General features: G+C 36.7%; 1 protein-coding gene across 2 annotated transcripts; it reads right to left on the bottom strand.

The window, feature by feature from the left end:
* Window positions 1–969: 969 nt before the first annotated feature.
* On the bottom strand, window positions 970–20,530 carry HINT3 (histidine triad nucleotide binding protein 3). Of its 2 annotated transcripts, XM_003986531.6 has the most exons (5): window positions 20,099–20,530; window positions 11,513–11,630; window positions 7,451–7,520; window positions 5,356–5,482; window positions 970–3,218 (listed from the first exon to the last, which is right to left on the bottom strand). In XM_003986531.6, the coding sequence occupies exons 1-5, from the start codon at window positions 20,528–20,530 to the stop codon at window positions 3,186–3,188; spliced, it is 780 nt and encodes a 259-aa protein (XP_003986580.4). In that variant the 3' UTR covers window positions 970–3,185. The 2 variants fall into 2 exon arrangements, with proteins under 2 accessions (XP_003986580.4, XP_044913935.1); XM_045058000.1 differs by lacking the exon at window positions 5,356–5,482.
* Window positions 20,531–21,233: the final 703 nt, after the last annotated feature.

Below are 21,233 nucleotides of genomic sequence, written 5' to 3'. Positions count from 1 at the left end.
ATATGAAAACATGCTCCATATCATATGTCATCAGAGAAAAGGAAATTAAAACAATGAGATACCACTGCACACTTAGTAGAATGGCCAAATCCCAAACACTGACAATGTAAAATTCTGGCAAGGATGTGGAGCAAAAAGCTCATTCATTGCTGGTGGGACATGCAAAATGGTATGGCCACTTTGGGAGACAGTTTGGCAGTTTTTTATAGAACTAAACATATGCTTATCATACAACCCAATAATCATGTTCCCTGGTATTTACCCAAAGGCACTGAAAACTTATGTCCACACAAAAACCTGCATACAGGTGTTTACAGCACCTTTATTCATAACTGGCAAAACTAGGAAGCAACCAAGATATCCTTCAGTAGGTGAATGGATAAACTGTAGTACATCCAGACACTGGAATACTATTCAGTGCTAAAAGGAGATGGGCTATCACACCATGAAAAGACAGGGAAGAACCTTAAATGCATATCACTAAGTGAAAGAAGCCAATATGAAAAGGCTATATACTGTGTGATTACAACTATATGACATTCTGGAAAAGGCAAAACTACACAGACAGTAAAAACATTACTGCTTTCCAGAGGTTGGTGGAGGTAGGGATGAATAGAGCACAGAGGAATTTTAGGGAAGTGAACATACTCTGCATGATACCATAATGATAGATATATGTCATTATATATTTGCCCAAACTCCTAGAATGTACCACACCAAGAGTGAACCCTAAGCTAAACAATGGACTTTGGGTAATTATATGTGTCAGTGTAGGTTCATCAATTGCAACAAATGTACCATTCTGATGGGGAATGTTAATAATGGGTGAGGCTATGCATATGTGTGTGGGGGGAGCTATATGGGAAATCTCTGTACCTTCTGTTCAGTTTTGCTGTGAACCTACAACTGCTGTAAAAAAATAAAATCACTAAAAAAACCCACATACATTAAAAACTCCAGAGGCAAAACTTGACATAGTATTTTTCCATATTTATTTAGCTTTCTTTTATATAAGAACAATTTGAAACAGGTCACTAATAATTTTACAATTCTGCAATTAAAAACAAGTAAAATCATAACATGCATAAATAATGCTCTAGATAGTACTTTAAACATTTTAAAAACAAGTTATGAATTAGTTTTGTGCTGAGCTAATGTTATGGATAGCTACTAAGTTATCAAATATTTTACTGAAAAGGCTCAGTGAATTTTAACTGTAGTCACCTTATTAATCTTTACAAGTAAAAGACAAATGCTGCTAAGAATATGAGGATCAATGGTTTTCCAAGAAAGAAGGAAAACAACTATGAGAGGGTATAAACATATATAAATTAAATCAGTTGGCTAATCATATTTTTGAAGAGTCCATAAGGCATTTGAGAATTCCTTAAATACCTTACATGTTATCATCATACTGTCAATTATACCATTGCAAACTCACATAGTACAACATGTTGTACATGCAGAAAATTCCTTTTCCGAAAGTGGTCATATTTGATTTCTGCAAACTTGGAACTGCTTATCCGTGTAGGTGCTCAGAGAGCTACTTAACAAAGCTGTCCTGGAAACCCTGGAAATCTAATTTTGAGAGCCTATAACCCCTACTTCCACTTTCAGTGAATAAAATGGAATGTGAACATTCATTTCAATTATAAAATAAATAATAACAGAAGCAGAACTCAAGAAAAGTACATGTGGGACTCTTGGCCTAACTGAACTCCCGCTGTCTACCTGCCTAACACTGAGTCTTGAATATTCAGTTCTACTGACAACCTGCTCTCAAAATTGTATTCCTTTCCACAGCCTCTTCTGAGAACTTTATAGCACTTAACACACTACACTAAGATCACTGGTTTTGTCTTCAGATTAGCATTTGAAGACAGACTGTCCTCTCTCACTTCTCTATTTCCTGATCCTGGCAGTGTCTGGTAAATGCTAAATGCTCAACAAATGTTTGCTAAATGAATAAATGAATATTTATTTCAGATGCTGTAACTAAATAGGCCAGATGTTGTAACTAAACATTATAATACTTATTTCATTACATAAAACTACGTTTAGTATCATGCCAAAAATAAGAAAGAAAACTAATCATCACAGCCTCTTTCTAACATCAAAACTTTAATCCTTGTGTTCATTTATATTCATGCACATGGTATTATTATATGCTGGCACAATGTAGGATAAGCTTTCAGTACCTAGTCTTCATTCACATTCACTATTGTTAGTGTAGATCAGCACAATTCCTAAAGATATAGGTCTCATGAAATGATAGCTCAATAATGCTAACTCTGTGCTATTAAAATAAATTTTCTCACCTAAGCTTATCTATCACTACTTTCTAATCAGGATTTCTTCACGATAAAAGCTAAGCATAACCACTTTTGAATGCTACTTTTCCTTTGGTACAATAAACAAACCATAAAACAACAGTGTCTGTCCAGTTTTAATAACATTATTATAACCACTTTGTATTCCTTCCCCATTTATGCTCTTATAGGTAAAATTCCATTACAGCGACTTCTCTTGGATAACCAAGTTGATTGTTCTTGTAAATTCATCATTAGAAATTATTTTATGTATATTATATAGCTTTCAATTTATTACAAAAACGTTAGGCTTTCAGAAGTGAAAACCAGCACCCGAAATCTGAGTAAAACGGAATACATATACAATTCCAGCAACAAGAACAGAGCTCACTATGTAGGATGGTACTATTTGTTTTTAAATTTCGTGTGTAAAATTACAGAACTGTCAAGAAATGGTTACTTTTCCCCCCTTTATAATAATAAAGGCTCCAACAAAGTTGACAAAGTACTTTCTGTATCAGTTTATTCTTCATAAAGAAATCATGATTATAATTGACTACTGGAAAAATGAAAACATTTGAACTTTTAAAAAAGAAAATAGAGCCCTCCCTGATTAACAGAACTTGTTTTAATGGGATATTATCTACAGTATCTTATACCTTAGACATGTAACCATTAAAACAAAGAAGTTAGTGACAAAGTATCCATGTAACTGTATCACAGATCTCAAGAAACATTCAAAAAAGATTTAAGGCTACCCAGTAATAGCCTCTCATAAAACCCAACAAACCTTACAATGGTAATTAGACTTCAAAGGGACCAAAATATTAGTTTATGTTGAGCCAAGATTAGGAAAATCTTCCACTGTTGACATTTTCATGTTCTTAGTTTTTCAATCAAACAATCAGCCTGTAATTTTGAAAACATAACATATTTTTAAATTCTAATTATTACAGCCTACATGAAATAATTCTACTGGCATCCCTATTATAATAAGTCACAGCAGAAGAGGTGGATATGACATATTCTGTTCCTAAAAATATCTTAAAAATTTTCTCAATATAATAGTTTTATAAACTATAGTAAAAGGATTCAATATTGTATATAAGTAGGCAGATTTTTATCCACATTGCATAGTTGTTAAAAAGCTTCAATAAGAAAGGGAAAATAAATATAATACTGACATTTTAAAAAGTAAACTAGATGTGCAAGAATCTTAAATGCATAATACTAAGTAAAAGAAGCCAATTTGAAAAGGCTACATACTGTATTTTTCCAGCCATAAGACATTCTACAAAAGGCTTAAAACTGTGGAGACATTAAAAAGATCAGTGGCTACACAGAGGATTTTTTAAGGCAGTGAAACTATTCTGCATTATACTATAATGGGGGATACATGTCATTACACTTTTGTCCAAACCCATAAAATATACACTACCAAGAATGAACCCTAATGTAAATCACGAACTGTGGGTGATAATGATGTATCACTGTAATTTCATGGGTTATAACAGATGTATCACTGTGGTATATAGGATGTCTATAGTATGGGGGGCAGAGGTTATATCGGAACTCACTGTACTTTCCATTCAATCTTGCTGTGAGCCTAAAACCACTCTAAAAAAAAAAAGTAAACCAAAGTCTTCTGATTATTGTTTCAAATACTTTTCTCAAACATCTTATATATCTGAAACATCATATAAGAGATTTTGAAATAAACCTTAATATCTTTCTCTTAATTTTCTTCAAAGTCTCATGATACATACTGACAGATTTAAGAAGAGTTCAGATTCACAGGATGAACCATTAACAGATCCTATAACTTACAATGTTCATTCATTTTTTTCTAACTAAAAAGTCATGTAAGGAAGTATAGTTAAAAACCCTACAAGAATATATTTTAATGAGTTTTTTATTATAAAAGCATGGATAGTGTAGAAAATCAAAAATACAAATAAGGAAAAACATTCCTTTTTTAATCACACTAATTTTTTTAAAGAGACCACACCAACTGCCCTGTCAAACATTCACTTTTTAAATTTTGAACACACACACACACACACACACACACACACACACACATATGTATCTTAAATTATGTTTAAATTAATCATCTGGACAAGTTAATTAGAGGGATAAGTTTGAAATATGAAGTTTCTAGAAATCATGCTTTTTAATTTCTTCTGTACCATGGCTATAATAATAATATGCATTAACTAACAGTAATTATTTAATTTGTAATTCAGTGATAATTTGTATATGGCAACTACAGGTCACCTTAACATCATGGACACAATAGCAACTGGTGTATTACTTAGTCAAGTGGCCTTGGAAGGACAGTCACTTATCAACTAAGGCTTGACTGTCCAGCAACAGGCCTATAATCAGCTGAATTCTATTCTACTTTTGCACTAGCAAAACAGAATTCTGCATTTTTTTAGGCTCAAAGCTTCCACCTCAGATCTGACAGGTGATGCTACTACTGCAGTCCTTTTCTAAACTAGAAAATTACAAAAATTCATTTCTATAATAATATTGATGATGATAACAAAGGCAGCAGGTAATATTTACCAGCACTATTTGCAAGGTAGTTTTAAGTGCTTTACATACAAATTATTTTATCAATCCACTCATCAACTCTACAGGTAGGCAGTATTCCTTATCGGTAGGTAACAGATAAAGAACTTGGGCCTTAAAAAGTTTACGTGACTTGCACATAGTACCTCAAATAACTAATGGAGCCACAATTTCAATCCAGATTGGACCCTGGATTCTAAACTATTAATGCCATGGTTCTTTTATATCATACCCACTGCCTGCAATGGAGAGACTTAGCCATAGCTTCTCTTCCTACAGATACGATAACCTGGAAAATCCCTCAAATTAAAAATATTATTTTGCATACATTCGAGCAGTATGTTAAAAGAGATGATCAGGTCTATGAGAGCTGTAAATGCCTAGTGTTGCCAAGAAAAGAAGATCTACAACAAAAAGGACAAATATTTTAAATACTTTTGTATGCAGCTACTACAATAGTAACACTTACTGTGATAAACCAATAGGAATTCACTTTATAAACCAATTTTGATAAGAAGCCAAGTTGATCGACAGGTGCCAGAACATGAAGGTGCAAGTGGGAAATGGAACAAAAAGGCGGCATATGGAAACCCATTCTAAAACAGAAAGGTAAGAGATACTTGGCAAATCAGTTCTACAATAGTTTAAAACTATTTTTTTTTTTTACGATAAAACACATAAACATTAAGGACGTCCCAAACAGGTTACCACTCAAGTATCTTTTACTGCCTTCTTTCTATACTTAAAAGTATTCACAATTCCTCCTCGTTTCATGAAGTTCATAGTAACAAACTCTTCATCAAGGAAGGGCTTAAAGGCATACTATGCCTCAGTAAAACCTTGATGAATTCTAATTTGGCATTATGTTTTATCACCTTGGTCCTTAACATTTTAACCTTTAATTTTCCTAAGATATGGCTCTGCAATGAATCTTTAAAAAAAAAAAAAAAAAAAAATTACAGGACACTCAAGTAGAAGGGTTCCTTTATTCCAGGACATAGCCAGTAGATGGTGTGCTTTCTCCTTTAATAGTGATTTCCTTACCAACCAATATTTCAGTAATGAGATTAATTATACCATTATTTTAAAAATTTTATCATCACTCAAGTTTCTTAATAATGAAGATAACCTAATTATTCACAATTTATCTGCTTTATAAAACAGTCATAAGAGAATTCCTTGGACTACTAACAAATTTCTACTAAGAAATGTGATTCTACCTCTTAAAAATAAGTTCACAGTTTGTAAGTCCACTTAGCAATTCTGAGTGGAGCAAGGCATACCTGTAAGAATAATCCAAGCCTAGGAATATTTGCCTACTCAAATATTTGTGAGTCTCCATTAAAAAACAAACAAACAAACAAACAAAAAACTCCAGTGAGTGGAGTGTAGGAGGAAGGCATGGGAGAAGGGCTATGCTGCAGCAACAGTATAGCTGACAATGTGGAGTCAGATACACAAGACACATTGAAAAGCTTCCACCACTACTGAGAAAAGGAGACTGGGTCTTCCCTCCATGAAACAGGAGCTCACATAATATAGAATCAACTAATCTAAAAGGTAGAAGCGACTCAAGGGTTCATTCAACCCTTTCATTTCAAAGATGGGGAAGCCAAAATCCAGAAAGTGGGAGACTTCCCAAGGTCCCCAAGTAAGGAAGTGGTAAAGACAGGCTTGAGACTCAGGGCTCTTGACTCTCATGGTGCCGTTCATTCTTCTACACACACTCCTGTGACTGGAAAGGCAATGTGCTGCTTTTGGCCAAAGGGTCTCAAATACTATCTGTTCCCTGTCATTATCACTCTTGAATAGTGCTTAACAGATTTCAGAGCGTTTTCTCACACACCATCTTATTTGAGCCCATAGGTAGGCAGAGCAGGTGTTATCTTGGAGAGGTTAAATGTCTTCAGGTAGCACAACCAGTACAAGCACAGTACTCAGCAAGCAGCACAGATAACATCAGAATTCAGATCTCTTTCACTTCCAGTTCTGATGTTAGACGTGATCTCTGCTACACCTGCCTTGCTACTCCTTTGGTCACACTAGGCAAAGTCACAAGTCTTTTAAGAAGGAAAAAACCCACTATTTAGATTAATTAAAATAATTGCCAAGTTGAATATTTTTATTACATGCTTTTTGCTCAAACTTTGGCGAATGCCAGAGTTCAGTTCAGCAGAGAAAAAACTCAAGTAGTTTCACATGACAAGTATAATACATTTTTAAATCATATAAAATATTTTCTAAAGAAATTCAATTTACACACAATTTTATAGAAAAACACATCTTGAACAAAGAAAGGTAGACTCAACTATTTTACCTATGCACTGCTTAAATATACTTGTCTGTCTAAACTATGAGTGGCAATCATTAGAAAATCTTGAGACATGACAGGAAGAAGACTTATTTATTAAATTTACACTACCACTGAACAATGAATGCTTCACTCTCAGGAAAACTGCATTTAAACCAGGCTCTCTGCCGCCTCTGCTCTCATTTCCCACGAAGAAACAATATTTCAGAAAAAACAATTGCATATATTAGTTTCTATCTGCAAGTACACATACCTCGCATTTTTGAAGTCAGTGAAATTATTCCTTTCAAGAATGCTTTTTCCAACAGTTACCATGTTCTCAACTATAAAACAGAAAAGAAATGACATTACACAGCAGGAGACATTACTAAGTTGTAATTAATATTAATTTTTAGGGTCCCAGTCAAAAGTTGTATCAAATGGGTAAACATTTAAACCACCTGTTTAATAGTTTTAAGTTACTGAGAAGTTTGCCCATCAGCACTGAAATGAAGGTTCAACCTATCACAAAGCGTCATGTATAGGTTGACTTTGAACAGCTATCAAGTGACTACTTAGGACATCTGATCCTACTGAAGTCTAATTCAAATCATAAGGAGACCAAGTAATAAAAAAATACCTGAATTAAGAAAAGACAGACGGGAAAACTTTGAATTTGTCTTTCAGTCCAAATTAGAGATATGATAGCACTTTGTGTCAGGCCACCTTTGACTAGCTAAATGTTTGTATAATTGTTTTGGCTTCCAAACTCTCTCTGCCTTACTGTCTTCATTATCTTGGTCCTTTATGGCCTTTGGATGGAAATATGCTTCCCATGAGAAAAAATGTGGTAACCTGCAATGTCCAAAGCACAATGCCAAGCTTTAGACCTCTTTTATTTCTGAATGGTGCAGTCAAGTATTTAGAAGAGGAAGAAATGAGAATCTACAGAAGATGGTTATCATAAAGAGGATTATAAAATTATTGCTAATTTTTCTTCTCTAAGTCAGGCTTGAGCCAGGAGGACGACAGTAGCATATCATCCAAAAAAGCTCATTACTTCAAGCAAGATTGTATCTTGTTTTCTTTTAAAATATTCCCAAGATCCTAGACATGGGGGTAAAGAATGTTTTTTTTTTCTTTCAATTGCTTTAAAGCAATGCTTTTAACAGTACCATATTATAAAGTGTGTAGATGTAATATATATGACAACAATAACACAAAGTGTTGCAGTTACATTTTTCATGAATTGCTACAATGTGAAGTCTAAGTAGACTGTGATAATTACACAATTATATTATTATATTAATTATATATTATATTATATTATATATATAATTATATGTATTATATATATTATATACAATTATATATTATATTAATTACACAATTATATTTTAATTTCTCTAGAGCAATACTTTTTTTTAATATGAAGAGGAATACATGAAAAGGAAAGAGATAAATTACAGTGGAATTATAAAAAAAAAATATATATATATATCTGATCAACCACAAGAAGGAAGGAAAGAAACAGAGCAATAACAAAAAATGGGGCATAAAGCACCTGGGTGGCTCTGTTGGTTAAGGGTTCAACTCTTGATTTTGACTCAGGTCATGATCTCATAGTCATGTGATCCAGCCCCGTGGCAGGCTCCATGCTGAGTGTGGAGCCTGCTTGGAATTCTCTCTCTCTCTCTGCCCCGCCCCAGCTCATGCTCTCTCTCTTTCAAAATAAATACATTTTTTAAAAAATGGGACAAACAGAAAACAAATGGCAAGACAGTAGACCTAAACTGAACTGTATCAATAGTTACATTAAACATTTATGAACTAAACAATTAAAAGTCAGATTTTCACGTTAAATTTAAAATATAATTATAAATAAGCAAGACCCAAGTCTATTGCTATCTTCAAGTCTTTAAATATTAATATTCAATTGGTTGAAAGTATAGAAAAAGATACCCAGTGTGAACAATAAGAAAGTTAAAGTAGCTAAATTAGTATCATACAAAATAGACTCAAGAAGTATTCCCAGAGATCAAGAGGGACATTTTACAATGATAAAAAAGGCTCAATTCATTGAGAAGGCATGACAATCATAATTATGTATTCACTTAAAATCAAACTCAAAATACATGGAGTAAAACCTATTGTCTCCTTTACATTTCACTGTTACGTCTTCTTTCTTTATACTTGGTTTTGACTGATTCACCTTTCTAGCATCCTAAGGCAGAAACTTAGGTTATTGGTTTTAAACCTCATTTTCTAACATAAACACAGACAGCTATAAGTTTCCCTGTAGGCATTGTTTTGGCAAATTCCACAAATCTTGGTATGTTGGATTTTTGTTACCAATCAATTCAATATTGTTTTCTTTGACCTATTTATTTAGAAATTATTTAAAAGTATGTTAATTTAAAAATACTTAGTGCTATTCTAGATTTTATTATTTTTCTACTTTAATTCCATTGTCATCTGAGAACAGATGTTGTAAGATTTCAATCATTTGAAATGTATTTAGACTTAGTTTACTGCCCAGAATATGGCCTACCTTGGTGAACATGTGGTCTCAACAAATTGTGTATTCTATAGTTAAGTGGAGTTCTATAAATATCAGTTATAATCACAGTGCTTGTGACAGTGTTATTGAACTCTTCCATATGCTTATTATTTTCCCAACTTTATAAACTGTATAAAAATATTAATTGCAAGATCTTTTTTTTTTTTAAGTTTATTTACTTTGAGCGAGAGAGAGAGCAAGCTGGGGACAGCCAGAGAGAGGGGGAGGGACCTAATCCCAAGCAGGCTCCACACTGCCAGCATGGAGCTTGATCTCACAAACCACAAGATGAAATCCAGAGTGGGATGCTTAACAGACTGAGCAACCTAGCACCCTGAAAGAACTTTTAAACTTTTATTATGAAACTATTAAAATATAAACAAAATCAGAAAGAACAGTGTAATGAAACCTCAAACACCTACCATGCTGCTTCAAAATTGGTAACATTTTATTTGCAACAATTATAACAACTTTCAATAAAATAGAAGAAATATTAGAAAAAGAAAACCAAGCATAAACATATTTTTCGCTCCTTAAAAACAGTATAAAAAGGAAATACTTAAGGCATGGTAGCTGTTGCTTGATATTAAATATTGCATATATATTGGCCTTTACCTGCTGGAATGAGTATGGAATGTACTCATAGAACTTAAGATGACTAAGGCATTTGGCAATATGGAGAATAAACAATTTAAAAACGGGTAATTCGGTAGTCTAAACACTAATGAAGTACACATCAAAGTTTTCCCTCAAAGATATTTCTTATTCACCTTCAAAAATCTGGCCCAGGGGCGCCTGGTGACTCAGTCAGTTGAGCATCTGACTTAGGCTTAAGTCATGATCTTATAGTTCATGAGTTCAAGCCTCACATCAGGCTCTGTGCTGACAGCTCAGAGCCTGGAGCCTGCTTCAGATTCTGTATCTCTCTTTCTCTCTCTGCTGCCCCTCCCCTGTTTTCTCTCTCTCTCTCTCTCTCTCTCTCTCTCTCTCTCTCTCAACAATAAATAAACATTTAAAAAAATTAAAAAACAAACAAAAAAAACACCAAAAGAATCTGGCCCAATTTATCTATTTTATCGGCTACTTAATTTACTGACCAAACTAATCCCAGACCCTATTGGCAAAGGCTATCAAAACATATATGAAGTGAAATTAGAAATGTCTTAGTAAATGATAACTGGTAACTCACAGAAATCATGAGTAGGAAAATACAGGATAATCCTATAAGGACAAGATTCAAAATCTTCTTTTCAGAAGTGAAAAATTCATTGCTAAACCTCATAACTAAATTTTGGTGTCAGTTCACCTACACCAGAAGCTTACAAGGGAGGTACCAATATGGTCTCACTCCCAGGCAATATGAGCTTCTAGGCCATATCACAACTTATTTGCTTGTTATTTTTTAAATAGCATCTTCCATTTCCAGAGTCGAGAAAAGCCATCACTTAAAAAAACATAAAGAGGCATTATCTTTTAGAGATCTTAAAGATTAAATAATATGATGTCTGGAATTTCAAATCCAGTGGGAGAAGGTTAACAGATGAAAAAGATTGGCCACGAGTTAATAAATGTTGAGCTTGGGTGATGAATATATGGAGACTACATTATGTTCTTTATTTTTGTATATATTTGAAAATTTTCACAGTGGAAATTTTGAAGAGTCATAATGCTCCTTTTTCATAATACCTGCCAGACTTGTTCTCTTTTAACTGTCACGGCCATCACTGATGCCAACTGAAAATGATATAACTAAGAAGAACACTACTGTCCTCTTACCCAGTTCTATGTGATCTTTCTTTAGCTCTCTGCAGTTTCCAATATGCTTCTTTGGCACCACAAGATAATGATGAGGTGCTGCTGGTTTGATATCTTTGAAGCAAACTAGGTCTTCATTCTGAAGGAGAAAACATATCGTTTGTTAGTGGATTTTTTTTTTTTTAAGAACTTCCTAATGCTGTTCTGGCATGTCTTGAATACCATAAATCTCAGTCTGATAGGGAAATAGTATTTACGTTACAACTAAGCCCACCTGGGCAATTTTGTGAATATGCATTTAGTCCACAAACACAAGCCTTACTGCCCTTCATGACATGCTCATTTATTCCAGAAAATGAGAAGATTTATATAAAGCTAATTTCAGGAAAAAAATTATCAATGAAGTTAATTAAAACTTCATTACCAACAATGATAGAGTTTTATTTTCGTTAGATATTTCTCCATCTCTACCTACCTAAGGGTCTTTCACTCTTAATATGTACTTCTAAAGTTTGACTACAGAAACATAGCGAGATTGATAAATTCTTTTTCACTTGTACAATTTTTTTACAAAATAGATATTCCTCAATTATAACAAGAAAATCATCTAGCATCTACCGAGATTACCTTTTTAAACATTTTTCCATAAACTGTATATAAATACATTTTTATTATATTTGCAACATTAAAAAGCCTTTGAAATACTAAAACAAACTCCAGTATATTGTACTAAGTGTCCAATCCATTATATCGGAAGGTGAATTAGCGCAATTACTGTGGAAAACAGCATGGAGTTTCCTCAAAACATTAAAAACAGAAATATCATATGGTCCACCAGTTCCACTACTGTGTATTTACCAAAAGAAAATGAAAACACTAATTCAAAAACATATATGCACCTCTGTGTTTAGTAGAGCATTATTTACAATAGCTAAGATATGCAGGCAACCCAGGAATCCATCAATAGATGAATGAATAAAGAAGATGATGTATACACACAATACATTCAGACATAAAAAAAGGACATTTTTGACAACATGGATGCACCCAGAGGGCGTTCTTATGCTAAGAACAAATTGGTGGTTGCTAGAAGAAAGGGGGGGGGGCAAAATAGGTGAAGGAAATTAAGAGGTACAAAGTTCCAGTTATAAAATAAGTTATGGCGATGAAAAGTACAGCATAAGGAATATACTCAATAATATAATAATGTTATATGGTGACTACACTTACCATGGTGAGCACTGGGTAATGTATAGAATTATTGAATTATTATTTTGTACAGCTGAAATTGTCATTGTGTGTCAACTACATTTCAGTAATTTTTTAAGTCAAAATTAAAATCACTATAAATCAGTACATCAACAAGTTTCCCTCAGAAAAATTCCCAGAATACACTGTTGCTCATTAGTTCTCTGTTTCAAGATCAAAAATTCAATTTAATGAGGGCCTCATATCCTTACCAGTAATCTTGGTTTCAATGAGAACAATGGTGAAAGTCCATTGTACATATTATACCATGAACTTCCTTATCAGGAGCCATACTGCTCATCACCTAAGGTTCAGGGGACTGACAAGTCAACTTTTGATAAGACCACACTTCAGAAAATGAGACTTTTTTGTCTACTTTAGTTCTCAGGAGCGCCATGATTGAAATGGAAGGCAGCAAAAACAGGGTATTATGTGTCCCTTTCCTATCTCAAAATTTCTATAAAATGCCCACAACATAATTTTATTAAAACAGTGTTTGGGGTGCCTGGGTGGCTGAGTTGGTTAAGCGTCTGACTCTTGATTTTGGCTCAGGTCATGACCTCACAGTTCATGAGTTCGAGCCCTGTGTTGGGCTCTGCACTGATAGCATGGAACCTGCTTGGGGTTCTCTGTCTCCCTCTCTCTCTGACACACCCCTGCTCACAATCTCTCTCTCTTTCAAAAATAAACATTTAAGTAATAATACTAATGTTTAATTATTGACTTTGTTGCTGTCCTCACTTAACGTACCTTCAACCCAGATTTGCAAAAACGAATAGGCACAACAACATGAAAATCTTGAATATTATCCAGCTTTTAAGAGTAACTTGTCTATGTATCCCTTTGAATTAGCATTTTTGTATTCTTTGGATAAATACCTAGTAGTACAATTACTGGATCACAGGGTAGTTCTTTCTCTTTTTAACTTTTTGAGGAAACTCCATACTGCTTTTCAGAGTGGCTGCACCAGTTTACATTCCCACCAACAGTGCAAGAGCACCCCAATGTCTATAGCAGCATTATCTACAATAGCCAAATTACAGAAACAGCCCAACAGTCCACTGACTGATAAATGGATAAAGAAGACGTAGGGCGTGTGTTTGTGTATGATATATATATTATATATATAATGGAATATTACTCAGCCAAATCTTGCCATTTGCAATGATGTGGATAGAGCTAGAAAGTATTATGCTAAGCAAAATAAGTCAGAGAAAGACAAATACCATATCCTTTCACTCATATGTGCAATTTAAGAAACAAAACAAATGAGTAAAGGGGTAAAAGGAAGAGAGAGGCAAACCAAGGAACACATTAACTATAGAGATCAAACTGATGGTTACCAGAGAGGAGGTGGGTGAGAGGATGGGTTAAATAGGTGATGGAGATTAAGGAGGGCACTTGCTGTGATGAGCACCGGGTGATGTATGGAAGTGCTGAATCACTATATTGCATACCTGAAATTAATATTACACTGTATGCTAACTAAATGGAATTTAAATAAAATCTTTTTATTTTTTTTAAAGAGTAACTTGTCGGGGCACATGGGTGACTCGGTTAAGTGTCCAACTTCAGCTCAGGTCATGATCTCACAGCTTGTGAGTTTCGAGCCCTGCATCAGGTTCTGTACTAACAGCTCAGAGCCTGGAGCCTGCTTTGGATTCTGTGTCTCCCTCTCTCTCTGCCCCTCCCCTGCTCATGCTCTGTCTCTCCTGTCTCAAAACTCAATAGACATTAAAAAAAATTTTTTTAAGTGTAATTTGTCTATAAGATGAGGATGGGGAGGAGGGGGAAATGGTTACTTTTAAGATCCTGTAGTAAACTTAGCCTATGCAATCAATGATTGAATTAGATTTCCATCAAGCTTTCTAAAATATTGAAACTGGCCCTCTGATGTTACCCTCTCTCCCATTGCTACTACTGAACCAGCCATTATTTAGACTTTTTTTTTTTTTTTTGAGAGACAGCACAAGCAGGGGAGGGACAGAGAGAGAGGGAGAGAGAGAGAATCCCAAGCAGGCTCTGCCCTGTCACTGCAGAGCCCGATGTGGGGCCCAAACTCACAAACCATGAGATCATGACCTGAGCTAATAAAATCAAGAGTCAGGTGCTTAACCAGCTGAGCCACCCAGGTGCTCCTTTTAGACTCTTCATTTTAAGAAAAACTTTCTCCTATTACAAAGATACAATGACAAAAAAGTATGAAATGATGCATGTACAAAGCTATCCTTTACAGCATGATTTGTGATAGAAAAAGAAGGAAGGAAGGAAGGAAGGAAGGAAGGAAGGAAGGAAGGAAGGAAGGAAAGAAAGAAAGAAAGAAAGAAAGAAAGAAAGAAAGAAAGAAAGAAAGAAAGAAAGAAAGAAAGAAGAAAATAACCCAAGGGTCCATAATTCAACTAGGAGACTGGTTGAGCAAATTATAGTAAATACATACAATAAAGTAATATATAGCTATAAAAGGGAATGAGGATCTTTATATACTTATGAAATGATTGCTGAAAAATATTTTTTTTTGAGAGAGAGAGAGAGAGAGAGAGAGAGAGAGAGACAGCATGCATGCGCAGGGTAGGGACAAAAGGAGAGAGAGAATCTTAAGCAGGCTCCGCACTCAGTATGCAGCCCAAAGCAGGGCTCAATCCCATGACCCTGAGTAGAAATCATGAATCAGAAGCTCAACCGACTAAGCCACCAGGAGTCCCTGAAATATACTTCTAAGTTAAAAAAATAAATAAATAAAGCAAGAAGCAGGAGAATTGTTAGGCCATCTCTCGTGTAAGAAAGAAGAATACAAAATTAAACATACACATACATATTCTCACAATGGAAGAAGGATAAACCAAAAATATGTTTTTTAGTTTCTTGTGAAGGAAGAGCAACAGGGTAAAGATGACAAGAGAATGGATGCTACATTTTTCCGAATGTACTTTTCTTTACAATTTTGACTTTAAAACATGAATATTTAACATACTTTTTGGACTTAAATAGAAAAAAAAGGTAATCCCTAAAAACTGAAAACAAACAGAAACAAATAATCCTAACTGTATGCCATGTTGATAACACAACTACACAAAGAAAGATATTTCAAGTAACTCTAAAACAGAATTTTGATTCTCCATTAGTGACAACCACTAAGTGAGAAGTTTTCCTTTATGCTTTCAACGCAGATCACAGCGAGCTTGTCAAGTATAGGACATGCCATGTTTATCCTTGAACTTCAAGTGAATAACACATAGTAAACCTGAAAAACTGTTTAATAAATAAATGTGAATAAATGACAGAAGCTTAAATACAAAGATAAAGTTATCAATGCTCCCTCCTCTAATCCTGGAAAGAAAGAAAGAAGAAAGAGAAAAGAAAAGAAAAGAAAAGAAAAGAAAAGAAAAGAAAAGAAAAGAAAAGAAAAGAAAAGAAAAGAAAAGAAAAGAAAAGAAAAGAAAAAAGAAAAGAAAAGAAAAAAGAGAAGAAAAGAAAATGGTGGTGTTGGGGCACTTGAGTGGCTCAGGTGGTTGAGTGTCTGACTTTAGCTCAGATTGTGATCTCGCGGTTCTTGAAACTGATCCTCACATCGGGCTTGCTGCTGTCAGTGCAGAGCCCACTTTGGATCTTCTGTCCACTCACTCTCTGCCCCTACCCTGCTTGCTGTCTCTCAAAAATAAATAAACATTTTTTAAAAATTTTTTTAAATGATGTCATTATAATTTTTACATACTTTTCCAATAAGAGATGGACTTTCCATGATCTTTCAGTCTGTCCTTGCAAAACACCTTAAGTTGGAATTTTGGCCACTGTTTGATTTTAACAGTTTTTCTCAACCTTTTCGCATTATCATCCCCCTAAGGAAACTTTATAGATTTTTTTTTTCTAATTGCTCCCCTCCTCTGATATTTTAGAACCACAGCCATTCGGACATCCATTTATATCCTATATGCTATGCCCGTATTTCATATATATAAATAATAAGCTTTTTGCCCCTGCCCCAGGCAAAAACATCAATTTTTAACACTTTTGAGAATGCACAGATTAGACAAACAGCTAGTCTCTCTTGACCTCATTATACCACTGAATCTAAGCAATGTAGGCTAAGCATCCACTTACATACAACAAATAAACTGCGGTGAACAGGGTAGGTAAGTACTCAACCTCCACTGCAAATACTTCTGTGTCTTTAGTACTTCAGAAATTTTAAAAAGCCAAAATCCCCAGATGGAACTCAGCTCTTGCCAATTAGATGTACTTCAGACCTAGGTGCTTTGACGAGCTAACCTGAAGCAAAGCCATCTTTCTGTTGCTTCGGCTAGTTCCAGCTGGCGAACTGGTCAGCTGTAGGACTACCCAGTTTCCTTTTTCTTCCTTTCCCCTCCCATTCCAATGTCTAGTTAACAGTTTCCTGGGAGTCAAGAGACACACAGGAGACACCCCTTGTTTTGTCGCCATGGCCTACCGGTGTGGAGCTAGCAGGTGCAGTAGAGCTCTGCCGCTGTGTTGTTGCTCAAAGAAGAGTAGAAATACGTAGGTGCTACTGGCCTTCGTTGTCCAGAGGTCAGAAATGCAAAACATCCTGCAAGAGGCAGAACAGCCGTGCACAACGAAGCAGAATCCAGCCCAAACTGCCAACAGTGCTCCCACTGGAGACACCGCTCAACAGTGGCAGTCACACTGCTTCCTCACCTCTGGGTCACACCTCAAGAGACCTCTTCCTGAAGTCTCAGCTCCAATGGCAGTCACCTTCCTGACTGTGGCACAGGAAATGGCTCCTCAGGGCTCCAGTTCTGCAAATGCTGTTCTGGATGTCATTCTTGAAGGCTTTTCTAGATCTTGTTCCTTCAGCTCTTGCAACGACTTTTTTAGCAACTAATTCCCTATATTAAATCCATTTCTGCTTTAAATAACTAGTTTTTATTTCTGCAACTGACCCCTAATATCTAAAGCAAATTAAGAAGAAATAACATTTGAAGGAACATTTCAGTACCCTGCCATCTGAGGTTTGATTTAAGAAGGGGGAGGACATCAAAGTTAAACTAGTATTTCCTCAGTGTGGTCTCAAGCAAGGTGAAAATAAACATCTAGCCTTGTGTTTCTCAACCATTTCTTCACTGTCACCCCTCAAAACACATTCTTAAGACTTTTTTTCCTGATTCCACTGTCATGATAGTTTAATACCGCAGATTATGCTTTTTCTGTTTGTGTCCACTATGTTTATCTTTGCCTCATACAAAAAGAGTAAGATACCGCGCCCCAAAACCAACTTTTATCCCCTCAGAAGTGATATCTCCCCCACTGAGAATGTGTGGTCTAGTATTTGTTTAGTCTCTTCAGTATACAACAAGAAAACACTATATGGATGCTTATGGAGTGAGGAACCTTCTCTAGCTTTAGCCAGAAAGGTTTCCCAGACTGACCCACACATTATGCTAGTACCTCCAATGATTCCAAATCAATTTTCTCCTCTGTACTTAATTATAAATCTACTCTACTTTATATAAACCCAATAGTTTCTAAATATTTATTTCTAAAAATAAACATATATGAATTAATATAGGAATATAATGTGTATAATACAAAATACATAGGCTAAAGATTAGGTTCTCTTTTTAAAAACATAAATCTTTAACATTTAATGAGCTCTGATATATCAAATCATTCTAGATTCAATTGTAAAAAGATCTGCACCTTTTTGAGGCACTATTGTACAAGCATGTGCATCTTGCTTATGTTCTGTATTGCATGGACTAATGTCTATATTCATCGTGTGCCCCCTAGATAGGGTATAAAAGTAAAAAGTGTTTATTTGTCCAATTTCCTCTATAAAAATTCCCCAGGCTTTTCACATAATTTTCTCTGAAAATGTTCTTCACAAAGAAAAAACCCTGACCTTTGGCCAAGAAAAACAACAACAAACAACAAAACCTGTGATACAAGTTTGGGCTATCCCACTCCCCCCTCCCCCTAACTATTTGTAGACAAACTTTTTACACTACTAGTATCTATTATCTCCTAGTTTTCCTCAACATCGGTGCTGGAGTGTGCAAAATTTAAAAGCAGTCTCTGGGAATCTACGAAATACTGAATTCTGTGAAGTTAAGAACCTCACTTTACCTCTTGCTAGCCTAATTTTAAGTTTAGTAAAATAAGGAGTGAATGAAGGAGGAGAGCTTGGTGGTCCCTGCTGACTCTATGGATCAGCTCAAGAGGCCTACTTGGCAGACAACTGACTACTGGGTCTTCCCCCCAGTCAGCTGCTGCCTGTCTTCACTCCTTCCCCCATTCAGCACAGATGTCAAGGTCCATCACTTCAGCCCTCTGTCCAGCCATAATTTCTTACGTTTGTTCCACTGCCCTTCCGTAACACCCACAGAGCCAGACCCAACCCTGGGTTGACACAACTGACCACCTTGTCTAAAACTAGATTGGGGCTGTGGCTGGCGGGATCAAACCGAACCAAACCCACAGCTCAGCAAAATACTGCAAGCGGCAGAACCACCTCACCAAGCACAGAGCACTGTCATCTGTTGTCTCCTCCGTATTCATGCCACCCTTTAGATTACAAGAGCTGAACACTGACTGTCCTTTATCCTATTCGCCAGTGAATCTCCGACACTAGGTGCTTAGAACAGATTCCAGTTCACTTTTAACGAATGCATTAATGATTACTAAAAAGATACCAGAATCTCTGGAGCTGATCCTCTCCAAAGGCTGCTTCTTTAAAGGCAAGTAGAACCGGTAGAAGAAAACGTGTAGCAGGTATCTGTGTGCAAGCATCTGAGCAAAATCTTAGTGCTCTGAAAATCTGCATACATTCCAAATGTCGACACCTGTAGGAACTGTACCCTGCAGTGGAAATCTGCGCCGGCTAAGAAATAGTTCGACCTCTGCCCCGCTCCCCGCCGCCCCCAGCCTAATTCCAGTCTCACAAAGAAGCTTTCCCCAATTACCATTGTCTCTTTTCCACCAGTTTGCTCCTCAGTAGCAGTAGCAGACTGCGCAGAATTTAAAAGCAGTGTCTATCTAGAAAGGCAGGCGGTGGGGGACACGGCGGAGGAATCCCTCAATTAAAAACAGATCACAAATGCTATTTTCTGCCAAATACCTGGTATCAGCGGACAGAAGCCGAAGTGTTCGGCTTTATCACTACAATGTCCTCCCTTCGGCACAGCAAGGATACTGCTGGAGACAGCCCCCACTCCGAAAGAAGCAAGTCCGTCATTAACACCACGACACCCAGCCTCCCCAATCCCGGTCCACACCTGCGAGGCCTCCCTCCTTCCCGGGAGCCTGACATGACCGCACCACGGTCCGCCACGCGAGGCCTCGGACCCGGGGCTCCCGCACCCACGCCCCGTCCGCTTCGCAGCCCACCTCACAGTCCAGGAGCTCGGTGCCCGGTTCCTGCCGCCCCGCGATCCGGCAGAACACGCACTTGCTACTGTAGTCCTCGGGCTTCGACGATCTTGAGACAACTTCGGCGGTCTTCGATGAAGACACCTTAGGTTCCGCAGTCGCCGCTGCCTCAGAGCAAGGCTCGGACCCCACGCTGTCGCACCTCTGATCCTCCGCCATCGCACCCGCTCCGGGTGGCCAAGAGCTATGACGGCTCGGGCACCACTGGCCCTGCGCAGAGTCCGCCTCCTGCACCTCCTCAGTTTTACCTGGAGGCGTCGCCCTTCGCCTGGCGCAGAGAAAGGCAGGGAGTTGGGCGCACGCGCTGATCCAGGATGACGATAGACAAAGGGCGACGCAGGGATGGTCCTCAAAGCCAGGAAACACGAGGGGGCGTGCGAGTACGCACATGGGTGCTAGCGGGAAGAGCCGTTGGTGGCTACGGGAGTCGCCCCGCCCCCTGCGTCTCATTGGTAAAGACGCAACACGTCCTTCGAGACGCAGGAGCGCGCACCGTCGCGATGACGTCACCTGCGCGCCCTCATGTCTGGCCAAAAGGAACTTGGTGGGTACCTTGGACTTTCTTTTCCGAAGGTGGAAGTTCGCTTTATTTTGAAGAAAAAAAGAAAAAAAAAAAAAAAAAAAAGAGAGAGAGAGAGAGAAAGAAAAAAGTGTTAAAAATTTCGTACGTTTTAAACGAATGAGCACAATTTCTAGAGCTTGCTTTTCAACATAGATTGTTTGATCTTTTCTTTCGTGTGTGCATTTTCAGCCACGATGGTTTGCTAAAGCTCAGAATATCCAAAACTGAACTTCATCTCTCTGTCTACTTTTTTGTTGTTTACAGCACCAGCTAAATCAAAATAGCGGCTTTAATTTCACATTCCTCAATACACAGGTAAATAAATGTGGAGTCTTGTAGTTTATAGTCTGTAATAGTCCAGAAATTCATTGCTCCTGCTTCATGCTTTCATGCTACAGTAACCCTCTAATTAGTTTCCCTCCTCCATTCTCCTGTTACTCAGTAATTATCGCGCCCCCCCCCAAAAGCCCCAATTTGTTAATTTGATACTCAGGGTGGACTCTGATTTGACCTAAGCTTTTCATTTTGTAA

Source organism: Felis catus, chromosome B2, assembly GCF_018350175.1.
Source record: "Felis catus isolate Fca126 chromosome B2, F.catus_Fca126_mat1.0, whole genome shotgun sequence".
Taxonomy (NCBI): domain Eukaryota; kingdom Metazoa; phylum Chordata; class Mammalia; order Carnivora; family Felidae; genus Felis; species Felis catus.
The sequence above is the reverse complement of the archived record's forward strand: the minus strand, read 5'-3'. Positions and strand labels throughout refer to the sequence as shown.

Coding starts and splice junctions, on each gene's coding strand:
- HINT3 (XM_003986531.6), bottom strand. CDS start 20,530: ATGTGCGTACTCGCACGCCCCCTCGTGTTTCCTGGCTTTGAGGACCAT. Junction 11,631..20,098: donor CCGAGCTCCTGGACTGTGAG/GTGGGCTGCGAA, acceptor TTTCTCCTTCAG/AATGAAGACCTAGTTTGCTT. Junction 5,483..7,450: donor ACTGACTTCAAAAATGCGAG/GTATGTGTACTT, acceptor TTTCTGTTTTAG/AATGGGTTTCCATATGCCGC.